Source organism: Meleagris gallopavo, chromosome 14, assembly GCF_000146605.3.
Source record: "Meleagris gallopavo isolate NT-WF06-2002-E0010 breed Aviagen turkey brand Nicholas breeding stock chromosome 14, Turkey_5.1, whole genome shotgun sequence".
NCBI lineage: Eukaryota > Metazoa > Chordata > Aves > Galliformes > Phasianidae > Meleagris > Meleagris gallopavo.
The window spans coordinates 12941762-12957659 of NC_015024.2; the positions used below are offsets into that span (position 1 = coordinate 12941762).

A 15898-nucleotide genomic window follows, 5' to 3' on the forward strand; every position below is an offset into this window, starting at 1 on the left:
CAAATTGGAGATAAAATTGGAAACACTGCCCTCTCACAGAATTGAATTGTGAGCCTACTCCGTGCTACAGGAAAAGCAGTCCTGCCCAGAAAGGAGGATACAGAGAAGGACTCAAAAGGTCATTTGGATGCCTCTAAAAGGCAGCATTCACGGGTCTAAAAGAACAAGGATTCCTGCAGACAGGTACTGGTGGGATCTGACATTCTGGAGAGAAGGCCTCCAGCAGTCGTGTGAATGAGATTAAATATCAATAACTGCCAAACTGGTAAGTCATGTTTACTGCTAACCTCCCTCCAAGCTGCACTGCTGTGTTTGAAGGTTGAATTCTGCACTGGGAAATGTCAGCTTGTGTTTGGGACCTTGGTGTGACTGTCTCTCGCAGGTCCCGCAGTAGCACAGTTTGTTTGCAGTATCCTTGGGGGTGAGTGGAAAAGGCAAATCGTTGTTTGCAAAAATAACTCTTGATGCTGCAGCCTCTGCTGGCTGCTGCTGAACTATGCACGTGCCATAAAGACAAAACAAAGCAACAAAATCAGACAATCTCAATCTGGTACCCAGGGCCTGGCTACCCATCTCAGGGCTGCAGTGCACCACGCAGGGGGTACATCTCACTGTAAAGAAAAAATATTGTCTTGAAAATAAAATGGCAGAAGGCCAAGCGCTGAACAAAGGAAAGCAGCTGTAGTCAGTTTGCTTCTGGTGTTACCTTTCTCACAAAAGCCTCAGCACTTGGACACAGCTCCTTGTGCACACAGGGAGGGACGTGGGTCCCCAGCCTGAGCTAAGTCTCTCTGATTAGGCCTTTTTGTCTTCCATCTGGTAATAGTTCCCAGATTATCCAAAAGCCAGATAGATCATTCCCAATGTCTTCAGCCCCATATAGCTGAGAGCATCTGATCGGAAGCAAGGATAAAATCTTGGCTGCGCTGATGTCAACAGGGCCCAGAATTTCTCTCCACAGGTGGTCAATCGGAGGCCAAATATATCTGCACTGAGAGAGGTGTGATTTGTTCCTAGGGAGATGTCTCCTTACAGAAGGGTTCCTGGGGCACTTTGCTGGATGTGTTGTTACAAAAACTGTCTTGAACTCCCACGTCTGCTGCTCTGGATGACAATGATGCCCACAGGGGTGCAATACTGGCCTGCCTGTCCTCATGCCAAGTGTGAACATGTTTGAGACAGCAAATGTGCAGTACCCTTACTGAGGCAGAATGTACCTACAGGCAGGGAACTGCGGCTCCCAGCAGCCCAGTATACTGCACAAACTCTTTAGGGCAATTCCTGGCTTCTTGTTACATGCTATATATTACCAGCCAGCACAGAAATTTGAAGAAGAGTGTTCAGATGTACATATGCAGATCTAGCTGCAGCAGTTCAAGACATTTTCTTTCCCAATTCTGAGAACTCATAATGCACCTGAATATTTTGGAAACTATCTCAGCTCATTAGGGACATTCTAGGAAAATCACATTGTAACAGCATCTGCAGTAGTTGCTTTCTTCATAGCTGAAGAACTGCATATTTTTTACTGTGATTATTGGGAAGAGAAATCTGTGAGAGAAGTACAAGACCTGGGAAGAGTAACAAACTGCTTACACACTTGTCAGTGCAGAAGATTTGTAAAATTTTTTTTTTACCTTGGCAATTTGCTCTGCCATTTGAAGACGTCCATCCAACTCACGTCTGATCTGTGCTGCTTGCTCATCTGGGTTGTCCAGCTACATAAAACCAAACAAAAATATTAAGGTTAAAAATCAACCAATGCAGAACCTTCAGAAGCCGTTCAGTTTTTCAGGCTGATCACTCAAAGTATGCATGCCATGTTCACAAGGTCCCAAGAGGGACGAGAGCAGAGGAACATGCTAACCCTGTGTTAGATGCTTGCACAGCCTCTTCACACAAGGCCCCATCACCAGCCAAACACTCTCCTGCTCCTGCTTGGCATCCAGAAAAAGACTGCAGCTTCCAGCTGAGAGCTTCTCCACAACACTTCCTACAGCCCTGTGGTTCAGGGTTTGGCACCTGCCTGGCCCTCAAACATCTTCTGAAGATAAAAAGTTGTTCCTGCCAATTAAGGAAGCAACTACAGTGCATGAGCAACACACAGGTGTCTGCAGCGAGCAGTTTTCCATTGGTAGGACTCAGAGGTAGGTATGTTATTTTCAGTGGGAATACGAAGTATAGATCACAGAACAACAAAAAAGCACAAAATCAAATTCAGACACCAAAGAAGTCAAAAGCAGTAATGACGTGCAATTTTATAGCACCTTTCCACTCCAACCACTCTTCAGACCCCTCCAGAGTCGTTTTGGCCTCAGTACAAGGCTAGAAACATGCTGTGATGGCTGGCAGTGGGGCTGCTCCACCCATGAGCTGCAAAACCAAGCTCAGCCTGGTGCTAAACCTCACCATTTTGGTTCATTTCTTGTAAATGTGACTCCACAGAGGAGGGCTGGCTCTCCCATCCAAGCACCCTTTTCTGGCTATTTGGAGGAAATAGGCAACTCAAGAATCCAAGGTTAGCACCCACAAATCACCTTCTGAAAGCCTAAATCCCGTCTTTGCCCCTTTTTGAAATAGTGCCTATAGACAGCCACCTCCCAACCTGTGTCTTAATTACCCAGGGTTCAAGAACTGATCCTTCTGGCCACCAGCAAATAGCACTGCCACCAGCTGCTGTACGTTAGCTCTGCCGTGATAGCCACACATAAATGAGGTTTAAATGCTGGTCTGGGGTTGCTCTCACCACCTCCCTGTGTTTTATCCTCCTCAGGAGACAAACTGCTTTACAGAACAGAGCAGGGCTGGTGCAGTGCAGTCTGGAAAGCTACAGCCGTGGCAATGACAAAAGTTTCAGTTCTCAGGCTGATGAGTTACGAGCAATTCTGTTAGAGCTCCCGAAGAGTGCAGAAATATCTTGCTTTCCCCCAAACCAGCATCTGCCCACGTAACCTGTGTCCTCTTGCGAGGCACACTCACTCCTGCGTGGAGCAGTGTGCATGCAGGAGGATAGCTGCAAACTGCTTCAGCACAGATTTTCCAAAGAGATGACATTCATTGCAACTGAGATTGAGGGAAAATACATTTTTGATCAGTTTTTGAAAGCCTCCGTTACAGCTTTAATTAAAGCAGGAAAATGATATGGTTTAGGACCCTGATCCAAATTCCATTGATGCTTCAGTGATCTCTGGCGTAGCCACCTCAGTTTCACTCACTGCAGCTGCACCAGTACACTTTTCATAACCTGCTACTCTCACCTCCATATTCCTGATCCCCAAACCAGTATGGAGCCATAAAGCACAGTTCCCTTATGATTCTCCTCTAAACAAAAACATCACTTTACTGATGCTCGCACATCAGTGATGTGATGAGCTGCTCAATTAAAGGAAGGAAATGCACAATTCCAGACTTCCATATCTTTGCAGCTCTAAAAAAAGGGGCATTACTCGAACTCCATCTGAGCTGCAATAATTGAAGCTAATCACACATCACTCAAAATAGCTCAGATGCCAAATTTAGAAACCAAGGATGCTGCTTTGGAGATATTTTGTGGTATGGTAACGAGCCAGCAAACTGTCTCACGCTTTCTGTACTTTCTTGATTTTGCAGAGGTTTTGCAGTGATGCTACAGGTGTCAAAAACTGTGTCGTGGGGAGATCTGACTGCAGATTACTTCTCTTAGGAGGCAACACACTCAGCACCCTGCAGCAGCAGCTGGATGGGCAATGCACTCCTTCCCAGAGCTATGGGCTGCCAAGCTGGTAACTGAGACTTGAAGGAAACGAAGAGTATTTCCAGGCTGTATTTTCAATGACTGCAAAACAGCTCCACAGCAAGAACTCATCTGTCGGGAAGTGATGACAAAGAAGCTCAGCGACAGCCCGTGACAGCCAACAGAACGTCTCCCACTTGTTGTGCAAGGAGCAGGGTGAGGCTGCAGTCCCTGCGTGCTCCCACAGCTCATTCACTGCTCCTGCTGACATCAAAGCACGCCACGTACGTTTTATACAGCCATAACACTATAGAGGGCTATTAAAAGAGTGCTGGTGCCCATAAAATATACCCTGCTCGTGAAATAAGGTACGGGGTGAATGTAATCCATGCTATCTAAGCAATATCGAACAGCCAGGGAAGGCAATGCAGATCCTAACGTCATTACAACCCGACTTCTTAACTAGAGAATGAGCTATTTATTTCCTGCCGTATGTATGCCCACTTTATATTCAAATACTTGACAGGCAAATACTTAAATGATTTACAGAGTCAAGGAGAAATTGAATTAGTTTCGTTCTGCATTATGACTATGTTATGGGTATGCTATGAATAAAGCAAGGAAATACATCAGAAGGTTGCCCCAGTCAATTAAATGGGAAAAGTATTATAAATATCAGGATATATATGATTTGTCATATGTGCTGGGCTTTTCTTCAGCAGCACACCACAAATAGATGACGTACATAATTTGCAATTCTCAACTGAACATTACCCAACTGCCTGCTGGTAAATTAGATGTTTTCATATGTCTGCCCGCATACAACATTAGTTCTCTCTGCTTGCCCTGCAGAGATTATCAATGTCGGTTAACACTTGTTAAAGTAAAACAATAAAAATAAAATAAAATTATGCAGATTAGATTTTGAGTGGAGCCCAAAATCTTCCAGAATCACAGCTCGTCTGTCACTGAATGCATCGTGGGGTGTATGCCTACTTTTAACCACATGGTCACTGTTAACTGCAAAGAAAAGATCTTGCAAAAGACCATTTTATAAACTGCTAAATGTGAATAAATTTTAATGAGTGCTAATAATATGAAAGAAAAGAGGTTGAAGACCTTCATGACGGAGATTTGGCACTCCAGTTCGTGACTTAAAGGGCATGGTGGGGATGCACTGGGGTTGGATGTGGTGACCCCAGAGGTCTTTTCCAACCTTAATGGTCCTATGATTCTATGATGTGACTTGGAGAACACAGTATTTAATTCCGGGCAAAACCAATCACCTGCATGCAGGAGAACCCCATGGCTTTCTCCACTCTGAAATGAATGTGCCGCAGAGTTCTGCCTTGTAGTATCCCAAGGGATAGCAGGTAGTCTCGCTGCTCCTTTCAAAGGTGGAAGAGAAGGGAAACAAACCAACCTAACCTAACCTAGCCCTAAGATTTGCAGTAAGATGCACAAACTCCTCCCAGTCCATGCTGAAATTGTTTCCTTCCTCTGGGAAACACCTCCCTGCACTACCCAGGCTGAGCCCTGTGATTTTTAAAGGCACAGCCCCGTCTCACCTCCACTCACCCCAGAAAAAGCCAGGAGCATTCAAGGGCATTAACAGTGTTAATGGAGACTTTACATTCCAGTGGTTTTGGAGCAAAGCGCTGTAGATTTAAAGCCCCACTTAAGGCTTCAGTTTATCACTGCTTAAAGCCCAACAATTACAAACGCAGCCCTGGCTCCAAAGGCGATGCTGGGCTGCTCTGCTCCCTCCTTCATCCATCCCTATGCCCGGAGCCATTTCGCTGGGCTCACTGCAGCGCGTGATGCTGCAGAGGAAAGGCTGAGCCTGGCGGACCGCAGTCTGTCAGCAGCAACACCCAAAGCCATCCAGAGCCGTGCCACCAAGCACCGACAGAGCTCTCTCCCCACAGACACACGCAATTCCAACACAACGCCGAATGTTTATCAACATTAGTGGAGCAGACCAACGTATCGTGCTCTCAGCACCGGGAAGCTCCTGCTTTTTAAGCCGTCACAACGAACAGCACCGCTGGAAATAACTTTGTAGTATGCTACAAGGATGTGTAAGGACAGGAAGCGACAAGCAGGCAAGACGTGCAGCCATCAGCCTGGCACTGACAGCACGCACGCAGTGACAGGTATTGTCGGCATAATTGTCATCAGCCACAGGAGAGGAGCCAGAAACCATTGGGACCATTTAACAGCGTAATCCGCCCCTGCCAATCACTGTTAATGCTAACATCACTTCCCAGCCAGAAGAGCACGTGTTACCAAGTTGCAATAAGTGGGGCTTGCTGAAGGGTATTCCCCTCCCTCTGAGGAAGGTTTCACTGTGGCTATGAGTGCAGCCATCCCCCTGCACCATATGCTGCTGCAGAGCACAACGCAGTGCTGGCAATGCAGAGGCATAGGGATATGATTCGTGCTGCATGAGGAATAAAGCCACTTTGATTTTCAGGTTCCTGACCTGTGCTCTGTTGAACCCCACCCAGCCAAGACAAGGGAAGGTTACCGACACCGAGTAGCCGAACCCACAGCTGATGTTCTCATAAAATAATGAACTAAAACCAGCTCAGTGGTTGCACTGATTTTCCAACACATCGATTTAATGAAATGCTTCTCCCATGACAACACGTGTCAAGTTTCTGGAAACCCTTTGAACGCTGATCTGGCCACTCACCCACCCAAAATGCAGCCAGATCACTGTGTCATGTATGGTTACTGGTGCCAAAGCCACCAAGACCCAGGCCCCACATCCTTCGGCATGCCAGCAGCTATGTAGCTCAGCAAATGGTAGATTAAGTATTTCAAAGCAAACATGCTGGATGTGAAGGCTGAACAAGAACACAATATGGGTGACAATTTTGCAGCTTTGATGTAGAGCTTTAGGAGAGATCTTTGTCTAGGAAAGGGAGCTTTTGCTTTGTAATGCACAACGAGAGAAAATGCTGAAAAATTCATAAGTCCCCTTCAATTAATAATTAATCAATCAGTCAAGGCTCGCTAGTAACTCAGGTGTCTGGCACCATGGAGTGCTCCAACTGAAGAACACATGGCCCCAAAGTGGTTCATTGGCCACTGCTCTGGCAGATACAGTGACATGAGCCAGGACAAGCCCCACCTGGAACACAGTCATAATTTACCTGTAGCATCCTTTCCCATGAAAAATTCCAACAATTGAGGAAATATTCTTTTCCACAAGGGCCATCACGCTCTCAGCTCAGCTGATACCTCAACTAGACTGCAGGAAGGGCTGCAGGCTCCCTCCCCACATGCAGGTGGGATGCTCTCTGTACAACTGGGAGTATGAAGGACATTAAATTGTCTCGTAACTTACGTCAATAATACCCTGGGCAACATGCTAATCCTTTGTGCAGCAAATTGCAACCCAAAGCCTGCCAGCTGCCTTGGGATTTGAAATGAGAGAGGGAAAGGGAGCAAGGACAGTGTCCCAGGTATTGCCCACCTCTTGGATCAGCTTAGGAGGTGCTGAGCATCAGCACAGCCAGAATGTGGATCTGAGCACATCTTTCTTCCTTTCCAGCTCATGATGGGGCTTGGGGGTTGCTACAGGACTGTGTCCTATTTAGAAGGGCTCTGCAATGGCTGTGTCTTGATCTGTCCTACTCACTGCATGCTTTTACTGCTGAGAGGGTCACTTGATGCACACAGGCAATCCCTTCTTTCAGGGACTGCAGCCAAAAAATGGATTGTCAGAAACCAGTTGAGCCTCATTTACCCACTCTGGGCCAATAGATTAAAATGAAAGGGGAGATTTTTGTGATGGGGCCTCTCTGAAACCCTCTGGATTCTAGCAGCAAAGGGAATGCCTGCAGCTTGCTCTGGAAGGATGCTCCAGAAGGATGCTGAGCCAGTAGCTTTGCTCCAAACCCTAAGTGGAACACTGGGTCAGCTCCACAGATGTCAAATGATCTCTAGCCAGAAAGAAAGATATCTGAGTGCTGTGCTTGCTCCTGCAGCAGAAGGATGTCCCTAAAACCATCTTCCCCTGCAGCAAAACCCTTTCCTGAAACCAGTGGCCAAGTTGCAAGAAATGTGTGATGAGGAGTTTCTCTTTGAATTGGCCCTTGTAACCCTGCCTGCTAACATGGACAGAAGAATACAAAAATAGTTGCTGCCAAGGGGAGAGGCTTTTTAAGACAGCACCAGCCTTCTGCAAGCTGTTTTAAGACTGATGTGACTAAACATCAGTACACCCCTGCACCGCTGTGCAACAGTGATGCTCAAGGCTACCTCTCCTCTGACCAGTCAGACTTCCTAAAATCAGTCCTTCAGCCCAAAACAAGTGCTGAATATTTCTAGTACAGTGTAAACTTCCAATAATCCAACTAATAACAATCTGCATCTATTACTTTGCCAACATTTGTTCCTAGGACACAATATTTGTGATGAGAAATAGTAGTAGAAACAAGATTTCAAGCAGGAAAACTTCTGAGTTTCCAGCTGAAATCAATTTTCAAAAACTTTGGGAAAAGTCAAAAGAAATCCATTAACCCAGTGAAAAATTCCAATGACTCATTAGATATTTGAGAACGGGAGAGGTTTAACACTGGTTTAATTCTTGGCCAGGTTGTTTGGCAGTATAGGTGCCATGTGCCCAGATGGCTTTACACTGGGCAAAAGCTGGTCAATGGAGGGTTTTTCTGTTGTTTGTAAATGTTACAGAATTCATTAAGCAAACCACCATGCAAGGTGACAAACTCCCTCCCCTTGCTGGAGCAGAGCCCTGCACCACTTGGCTCTTACACACACAAAATCTGACCTTCTGCAGGATGCCCGTCGTTTCCAAATTCCTGGCCATTTGCTAAGCAGCTGCAGATCAGTGCCTGCTCCCTTTATCCCAGCAAGCTTCTGTGTTACTCAGTGAACCACTGCTGCTGTAAGGAAGCAAAGGGTCCTGGGGGAGAATTGATTTAAAACAGCACAAAGGACTTGCACCATTTGGTTAGGGCTGGTGCTTTCCCCTCTAAGAGAAATCTCATTTCACAGCTCATAAGCTTTGGGGCTGTGCTAGAAATGCAAGTGAGAACGTTCACTGGGATGTACCAGCAGCCCCTCTCTGCCTGAGTGCTGACTTCAATAGCAGAGCCATAAATCGCTGCATTCCACAGCTGGCTGGGCTCTCGCACATCATGTAAGCACAAAACAGCCAGGCCAAGCTCTCCATCTAAATGCTGCCTTGTTGAGAAATGCTTACCCCATCAGCTGAGCAGGCTTCCAACACATTTTGGAGGAGCACAGCATCTCTGCAAGCACATACATGGAGAAGTGCAGAGGTTTCTCATGCCCTCCTTCGTGCTGGTGGCTTTGTAAGCAGAGGTGTCAGCCAGGCTCCCTGCATGGAAGGGCTTTGAAAAGGGAAATCCGTCCCCCCCCCACCTATCTCAGTGTACCAGCATACCTCGACCCCAGCTTTGCAAGGATGCTCTGTGCTGCAGGGCTGGGAAAGGCTGAGACAAGCAAATCCAGCGCGCAGCTTTCTGGCAGCATGTGCAGAGATAGCTACAAATTTATGAGTGGTGATAAAACAAAATAAATAAAAACGGATGCAGAAGAACAGAGAGGGGGAAGAAAAAGCATTGTCTCCCTTTGCAAACGTTTGGCAGGCCATTAAAAACATCAAAGGGATGGGAAAACACTTCCACTCGAATGGCATAGCCTTCCAATCTGGCCCTAGAGAACTTCTGAACCCCACAAATCCCTCTGCAAGATCATCCGTAAGAGGTGTACAACACTGAAAGGGCTTAAAAACTAAGCTGTCCAGAATCTCTTGACCTCTGAGCATGCCTTAATACTCACTGCTTATGTATTGCGTAAGGATGCTTTTAGGCCTGCCTGGGGCATATGCTGAGCTACGGCACCATGAAAGAAATCGGAGCTCCAAATCCAGAATCAGAGCTCATGCAGCCCAAGGTAGATTCCTATGCTTAGTCTGCTTGTGTTTCTTTATAGCTTATCATTTTCAAATTGATTAATACGAAGGAAATAATCTAGATTTCTGACACGTGACAATAAAGTACTATTCAGTTCTAAATATTTTGTTATAGCTAGAATTATCTGCAATTAACTCATCCCAAACTACATGGAATAAAGATCTATGTATCCTCAGATCCCAATCCCTTGATTAGAATCTTAATTAATGTTAAATACAATGGTCACATAACTCAAAATGGGCTTTAGCCTCCGCAGTCAAAACAAAACTGCAGTACATTGTCACTCTGTGGGATTAAGAGTGACACACTAAGGATGTAGGAACACCTCCAGCAGTGTCTGCGTAACCTGTAAAGCCAGGTTAAGAATCTCACATAGGAATTCACACCACCTTAACAGCTTCACCTAATAGGCTAATAAAAAGGTCAGTTATTTGCCCTAACATGTCGTGTTATGCATTATAAGATTTCAGAGAAATTTGCATCTAAGGGAAATTCCTATTTTTAAATAGAAGCAATGCTGTTAGCCATGCAACAATCTCTAATTTATCACTGCATTTTGGAAAAGTCACCTCTCTTTAAAATAATTAGCATTCACCTGGTGGCTTCCCTCCAGCTCCACCATGGCACGTGGCCTTGATTCCTGGTCCATCAGCAAGAGGCTGCGAGATAAGGGAGGGCCAGGGCTGCTCCTGCCTGACAGCACCAACCTTGTGTCTGGCATAACAGAAAACATTAACTCCTGCTGCAAATATTTATACGAAGTGAGATGCAATTAAGTGATCTGCAATTGAAAATCAGCCACCTAAAAATTCAGTCGTGCAGACGGTGTTAAATATAACTGCAGTTATTGCAAGCTAATTCAAATAGAGATAATACAGCAGCAACAGCAAATGGCAGTCGATCACATCCCATCGTTAACACCCTTCTCCATGGGGAAAACCATCAGGTGAAGCTTCTGAGCTGCTCTGCAGTGTTGGGGCTGTGGGGCTGGGACAGTGGCATATCTGCTGTTCTTCATCACACATCCCAGGTTGGGCCATCCCAGCTGTGTAACACACCAAGATACAGCAGTGCTGCAGGAGAGGCATCCGCATCCCGTGAGTCCTGGAAGGGTTAGGATGATGGGGCAGACCCACAGTCCACAGGACCACCTTCTCACATTGCAGTCAGCACTCAGCAGCCAAGGACGTGCTGCCAGGAGATGGCCCTGGGATCTTGTCCAGAGCTATCTGCCACGCTCATCACCTTAGAGCTTTTTTTCTCCTGACATCTCATGAGCTGAGATGGATCATATCTCAGCCTAGCTGGGATTGCAATCCATACAGTAATTTGTTGGCTGTGATTGAAGTTTTACAGTGCACTGCCATCCCAAATGACACGTCTTTGCAGACAGAGGGGCTTTACCAGATCCACCCCTCACCAGAGAGAGCTTCTTGAACAAAAGATGGATTGATTTAGGGACAGAACATGAGCTGGGTGGTGGGTCAGGTCTCACTGTAACTCTTCCAGGTATCTCATCTGCAAGGAGCTCTCTGACCTCCTGCTTTTTGAGGAAATGCTGCTTACTCTGAGCTACATTCAGCACGGCGTGACCTCCTTCCTTTGAAAATGTTACCAGGGCAGGAGGCTTTTGCTTACAGAGTGAAGAAAAATATATTAGATCCTGACAGTGCAGCATTACACTTTCTGCTGGTGTTGAGGTCTCCTGACGCTTTCTGAACAGCAGTGCATTGCAAAAATCAGGTGAAAATCTCCTCCCTGAACACATTTCATCTGCATTCCATCCTCCGCCTTCTCCTTTAAACTCCTGTGGAGGGCAACACACTTCACACGCAGGAAGGATGTGTAAGAGAGTGCAGAATATGCGGAGTGCAAATGTGCCTGCTGGTCCACGGTGTTTGTGCTGCCCATCTCCAATGGCAGCTGCAGCTCTTCTCGGAAAGAGAAAAATCACCAATGAAGAGATCAAAGGGAAGAGAAACGCTTGGAGCATTCTCACAGGATTTGGTGTTTTTTGCATTCTGCACTACAACCATGTCAAAACTGTGCTGCTATAGTCAACCTGTTACTTCAAATGAAGGTATCATCGGATGCTACAGGCTATAAAACTGTGGCAGTGTACACAAACAGAACCTACGTCTCAAATCCCTTTCCTCCACTTCTCTCTATTAATCAAGTTGCTTGCTAAAGCAGATTTATGGAAACCAGGGGGCTGCAGCCAGTGCCCAGAGCATAGGAATAAATATTGAGTGCGTGCCATCATCCACGGAGTCAGATAGCTCTCCTTGCTGCATCTCCATGCTGAAAAGCAGTTCCCTCGGTGTCCCTCTCTCCCTCCAGCTGCAGCTATGGGGAAGAACAACAAGAAAAAGCACCCCCAAAGGAACTGCAGCCCAAACACTGTGAGATGTTGAGAATGGTGGAGGAAGAGAACCTTTGCTGGGCAATGGCACAGCTGGGAGAGGTGCAGGGACCTGCTTTATGCTTTCCAGATGCAAAGGAATGAACTGCAGACCATGTCACAGCCCTAGCTGGAAGCAATGGGAATAACTGAATCATTCTGCTTGCAGGCTGAGCAAAATCCAAAAGTGTCCCCATCCCCTCAAAATGCATTCATTTTCAGACAGTTTTCCTTACTATATTTTCTGTGATTAAAAAAATATATATATATTTCATTCTGTTTTTAAAACATTTAGACCTGTCCCCAGTTTTTCTTTTTTAAGCTTGAGAGTGGAGATGAAGCATTCCTGAAACAATTCATCTGATTCCTTGAGTATCTCCAAAGCACTTAATTCATCCCAGATTTGCATGAGATGGTACAAAGAAGCTGTGCCTGCAGAGACTGTTCCTCTCAGCCCTGCCCCCTGCATCTTAATGTTAAGGGATGTGGGGGCCAGGCTTGTCCACAACTTACCAAAAACTTCGTTGCAGCTCTGCACAAAGCTGGGATGGCCTCCCCAAGTCCATCGCTCGCTGTCTGCCTCTTTCTGCTCCTGCTTTCCCTGCTAAGCTGATTAAAGGGGCATGCATAACCTGTCCTCAAGATGCAGGTGAGTGATGGAGATCCAAAAGGGCTGTGGTGCCTTCTGGCTGCAGAGATGCTGGGGGCACAGGGATGCCCCAGGGCTGGTAAAGAACAGCAGCTGCCTGTGCTGCAAAGCACCCTACAGGATGCACCACTGGTAACAGAAGTGAGACTGCCTGTTCTGTATTCCACTGGGAAAAAGCAGCAATCCTCTCCCAGCTTCTCTGAAAACACCTCCTACCTGTGACAGATGTGTGCTTCCCATCGCAGGTGAAGTGAATGGAGTGGGCTGAGAAAGCAGCTTTGTTGGGCCAGATGCTGCCTTGGATGAGATCGACTGAAGAGGGGATGAGACCTAAGCGTGAGAGAGGTAAGATGGGCTAAGCAGAAAACCCACCCTACTCTCTTCATGGATTTATTTTTCCTCTCCACCTTAAGCTGTCTGCAGAGCACCTAGCTGTGCCATCACACCTCACCCCACTCACTGCCAGTCTAACACCATCCACAGGCAAACATGAGCCCGGCACAAAGCAGCTGCTGCTCCCCATGAGCAGCGCTCCTCTGACAGCAGCACTGGGAACATGTTGTGCAGTAACTTGTGGCCAGGGCTGGCAGTGACCTGAGGGGAAGCTCTTCCCATCTGCACTCCAATCATCATGCAGAATTGCTCAGGTGCACGCTGCTGGCAGTCTGCACAATGACACACGCTAGGAACATGTGAAGTCTGGACTAGATTTCATGTCTAGTCCAAAATGTACAACAAATAACTATTTGCACAGCACAAACCTTGTAACTTCTGCTTCCGTGCAGATGGGAATCCATAACAAGTTTAATCTGGCAAAGCTCTCCTGCATAACGCCCATAAAACAGCCTATGGTTGCTACATGAAGGCTGTATCTTGCAATAAAACTTGAGCTTATCTGCTAGAAAAAACACGTGGTGTGTGCCTTCAGGAGACAGAAACACTACAGCAACCTTTGTTCCTCCAGCACTGCCTGCCCAGGAGCACAGCTGGCACCTGCCTGCCTGCACCCTGCAGGATGTTCCTGTGCTTGTACATGCGTAGTTCCAGGCAGATCCCATTGCCTCAAGCCATTTCCCCAGGTAAGCCAAGCTGTCCTTCCTCCTCCTTTCACGTGACTCTTAAACCCTTCCAATACAGTTCTATAGCACAGATCTCACGTTCCGATGCAGAAGTATAGATGGACAACACATCCCCCATTGTTACCTAGGGTGACCATGCTGAGGGCAGGCCAACTCAGATCTAATAGAGTCTGTCCCTGTTGACTTCCAGTTACATCTGGCTTAATGCTGTTTACACCTTTTCCAGCAGGACATCATCTGACCCCACTGTTTCCTCTGCTCACCAGCACTTCCTGCCAGCTGCAGCCTCGAGTCCGCTCAGCACTAACCCACACAGAAAGAGTTTTGTTATTAATGATTCTTATGAACTCTCCGTCTTTGAACAGCAGCAATTTACTTCTGATCCATGTCTGGAATCCAGTAATTTCATGCAACAGTGGAGAGAGCTCCCGTTCTGCTGTGCACACTGGTGCAGCACAAAGCCGTGCTGAGGCAGGCTGCCTGCATTCCTGCCCTTGTATCTCACACTGCCCTGATTCTGCTCTGCCTCTGTCACTGCCCCACCACAGCTGAGATGCAATCTGAGGGATGCAGCTGGATGGTCCTTCCAACCCTTCCAACCCAAGCCATTCTGTGATTCCCCAGACCACTAACTAGAATGCTACAGCCTCACAATGGGCCATACATGACAAATCCATTGTTTTTGCAGGTATGTTTGGGAGAAAAATAGATACTCGATATTGCTTATGTTTTTAGACTTATAAGGGATGAAACTGCAACTAGCATTATGATAGGAAAGTTTAGTGATCCCAATTATCTCTTCGAATGTATCTTTGCCTCTTCTCATCCACACAAATAAAATTTCTACCAGCTGCCAGGCACTCTCAGCTGTTTTGCAATCGCCATATGTAACTGCAGAACAGACTGACCAGGCAATGACCCTGAACAACTGCCTACCTTAAGTGGCAGTAAAGAAGACCAGGAGTTGCAGGGCTGGCAACAGAGAAGCCCAGGAAGGGGCAGGGCTGCGTGCTGGTGATGGGCTCCAGCAGCACCCATGGGAGGGCCCCAAGGCATCTGTCAGCATCCTCCTCTTTTGAGGACCATGCTGTCAGTGGGGACTCCCCAAGGGAAGCTGTTGCACCAGCCTCAAAGAAACCATGCAGGCCTCTTCGTAACACTGCAGATGTTAATGGGAGCAGGTGCTGCTGTGCACTTGCAAGCCCTCACCATAATTTATCATAGATCCTTGATAGCACATAACTCATTATTTATAGCGTTTTGCTCTTCACTAATCTAACCTGTGTTATCCCCTCCAGCTTTGTTCACCCCAAGCAGATCCAAAACAAGCTGCTTTCCCTTGACCTGACAGCCACTCTCCTCCACAAAGTTATTTTGGAATCATTTAGGCAATGGCAGTCACAGCTCTTTCAGCTAATTTACCCTCAATTGCTATTTAACCATCTGAGCACAACCGTTCCCAGCCAAAATCTACTGTGAGGGAGGAAAAGGCCAATTGAAGAGAAAATACACGAGCAGAAAGGTGAATGAAGAACTGAGTTGGAAAATGATGGAAAAGGCTATTTTCTATATTTTTGAGAATTTGGGTATGCACAGAGAGGGAAGAGACTTTGAGCCACAAGGAGACAGCAGGGGCAGTGATGAAGGAGAGTTGCTGATAAGCTACATGTGAAAGAAACAAAGAAGGCTGGGTTTTAAAATGATTTCAGAACAAAATAAAATACTGCGATTGGCAAATGATATTCTCATCAGACACAACGGCCTCACCAATTTAATTAATGTGCCAATAACTTCACCATGAAACTGCATGTCGGCTTTGTGGCTATCAGTTCTGTTCTCAGCACTGCACACAGGCACGTAAGACTCCTGGAAGTCGAGCACATGCCTGCAGTTATTTCACCAGCGTTACACAACACCAGCTTGGCAGCAAACCAGCAGAAATATCAGCGGGACAAATGACTGGTGTTAAGAACAAGTAAGAGACCATTTAATTACTCTGCTATTACAACGTTATATACTTCAGACCGCCCACAAGACTTTCTCACTGCCTTCTCTGAACTTAGCAAGGGACTAATGAAGCTACTT

The 15898-nt window shown here is 46.5% G+C and overlaps 1 protein-coding gene across 4 annotated transcripts in view; it reads right to left on the minus strand.

The window, feature by feature from the left end:
• Positions 1-15898, minus strand: part of CADPS (calcium dependent secretion activator) — a 147048-nt gene that overhangs the window by 118201 nt on the left and 12949 nt on the right. For all 4 annotated transcript variants that reach the window (XM_031555608.1, XM_031555609.1, XM_031555610.1 and 1 more), the window contains exon 3: positions 1638-1718. In XM_031555608.1, coding sequence (XP_031411468.1) covers positions 1638-1718 — 81 coding nt within the window. The remainder of the gene's footprint in view (positions 1-1637; positions 1719-15898) is intronic.